This window comes from Austrofundulus limnaeus, unplaced genomic scaffold, assembly GCF_001266775.1.
Source record: "Austrofundulus limnaeus strain Quisiro unplaced genomic scaffold, Austrofundulus_limnaeus-1.0 Scaffold26, whole genome shotgun sequence".
Lineage (NCBI taxonomy): Eukaryota > Metazoa > Chordata > Actinopteri > Cyprinodontiformes > Rivulidae > Austrofundulus > Austrofundulus limnaeus.
In genome coordinates, this window is record NW_013952428.1 from 1,017,789 (window position 1) to 1,019,556 (window position 1,768).

A 1,768-nucleotide genomic window follows, 5' to 3' on the forward strand; every position below is an offset into this window, starting at 1 on the left:
ACAGTCTTTATTTTACAGTTAAAATAAATGTTTATCAAATAAAGTCTAATGTTACAACTAATCATGAATCCCTTTAAAAGCAACAAGATGGGACGACAGGATGAAGGTGTCTCTATGCATGGTGTGTGAATCCTATCACCGTAAGTTTTTCCTCATATTCTGGTTTCATGCTGCTTCACGTTTGATTGGTCAGATTTCCAGCTGCTGCGAATTAACGCCTGTGATCTGAATCTGCATTGGATCCGTGTGGAATGTCACGAGAGGTACTAACATGCTGCTAATCTTGTTGTCTCAGTGCTGGTGACAGGTGTAGTAAACAGCTCGGGCCAGCCAGCCGCTCAGCCCAACCCCCCTCCCTCACACTCAGGCTCAGGTACAGCACGTAGAGAGGACGGAGGGAGAGTGTGTCTGGAGTGAGTCGTGAGGCATGCGTGGTGGTTGGGACAGGGCAGGGAGTTGGCATGACCCCACACACACACACACACACACTCACACACACACGTCTGTGGTGCTTTCATGTGTGCTGACTCGTGCCGTGCCGTTCTGAAATGTGCCGTGCCGTGGCGTGTCCTCCTCTGCTCCTCGAGTACATCAAGTGTAGTTACTCTTCAGTGCATGATGAGCTACATTTTTAATTATCTTGCACAGCCTTCCACGTGACAACTCAGAGAGTGAGAAATGGGTAATTAGAAAAGGAAACAGGAAATGGTTTGGAGTGGTGTGTGTGTTTTGTAGCGGGATAATGAAGACCAACAAATAAATTGCAGAGAATGACACATTTCTGACCCTTTCTAACGTGGCTTCTCTTCCTTCTCTCTCTCTGACAGGGTGTGCGTTTCTGACGTACTGCGCACGGGAGTCGGCCCTGAAAGCCCAGAGCGCTCTCCACGAGCAGAAAACGCTTCCAGGGGTACGTGCGCAACAAAACAAACAGTCGTAAACACACACACACACGTCCCACGACACTACACGCTTACGCAACCATGCACACAATCTTGCATGCGTATTCATATCGACACAGAAACACACAGCCGACTACAATGTACACAAACCTACACATTGTGTGTATGTGTGTGTTTGTGTGTGTGTGTGTACTGGTTTTGGCTACAGAATGAGGACCATGTTAGGTGACATTTTCCTGGTCCTCACTTTGTTTGCAGCTCTGCTGTTCTTTACTAGTTAGGTTTAGCGGTATGGTGTGAGTTAAGTTCTGGTTCAGGTTAGGTTTAACTATAGAACAGTAATGGTTCGTTTTACTAGTTAGGTTTAGAGGTATGGTGTGAGTTAAGTTCARGTTAGWGTTAACTAYAGACCAGTAATGGTTAATTTTACTAGTTAGGTTTAGAGGTATGGTGTGAGTTAAGTTCTGGTTTAGGTTAGGGTTAACTATAGACCAATAATGGTTAATTTTACTAGTTAGGCTTAGAGGTATGGTGTGAGTTAAGTTCTGGTTTAGGTTAGGGTTAACTATAGACCAATAATGGTTAATTTTACTAGTTAGGCTTAGAGGTATGGTGTGAGTTAAGTTCCGGTTTAGGTTAGGGTTAACTATAGACCAATAATGGTTAATTTTACTAGTTAGGCTTAGAGGTATGGTGTGAGTTAAGTTCCGGTTTAGGTTAGGGTTAACTATAGACCAGTAATGGTTAATTTTAGGAGTTAGGCTTAGAGGTATGGTGTGAGTTAAGTTCCGGTTTAGGTTAGGGTTAACTATAGACCAGTAATGGTTAATTTTAGGAGTTAGGCTTAGAGGTATGGTGTGAGTTAA

General features: G+C 43.8%; 1 protein-coding gene across 2 annotated transcripts in view; it reads left to right on the top strand.

Annotated features, from left to right (window-relative positions):
- Positions 1-1,768, top strand: part of LOC106515087 (CUGBP Elav-like family member 3) — a gene marked incomplete at both ends in the record, with an annotated part of 37,510 nt that overhangs the window by 2,973 nt on the left and 32,769 nt on the right. The window contains 2 exon segments of one of the 2 annotated variants that reach the window (XM_014004706.1): positions 296-373; positions 828-910. In XM_014004706.1, the coding sequence (XP_013860160.1) occupies positions 296-373; positions 828-910 (161 nt within the window). 2 annotated transcript variants of the gene reach the window in all.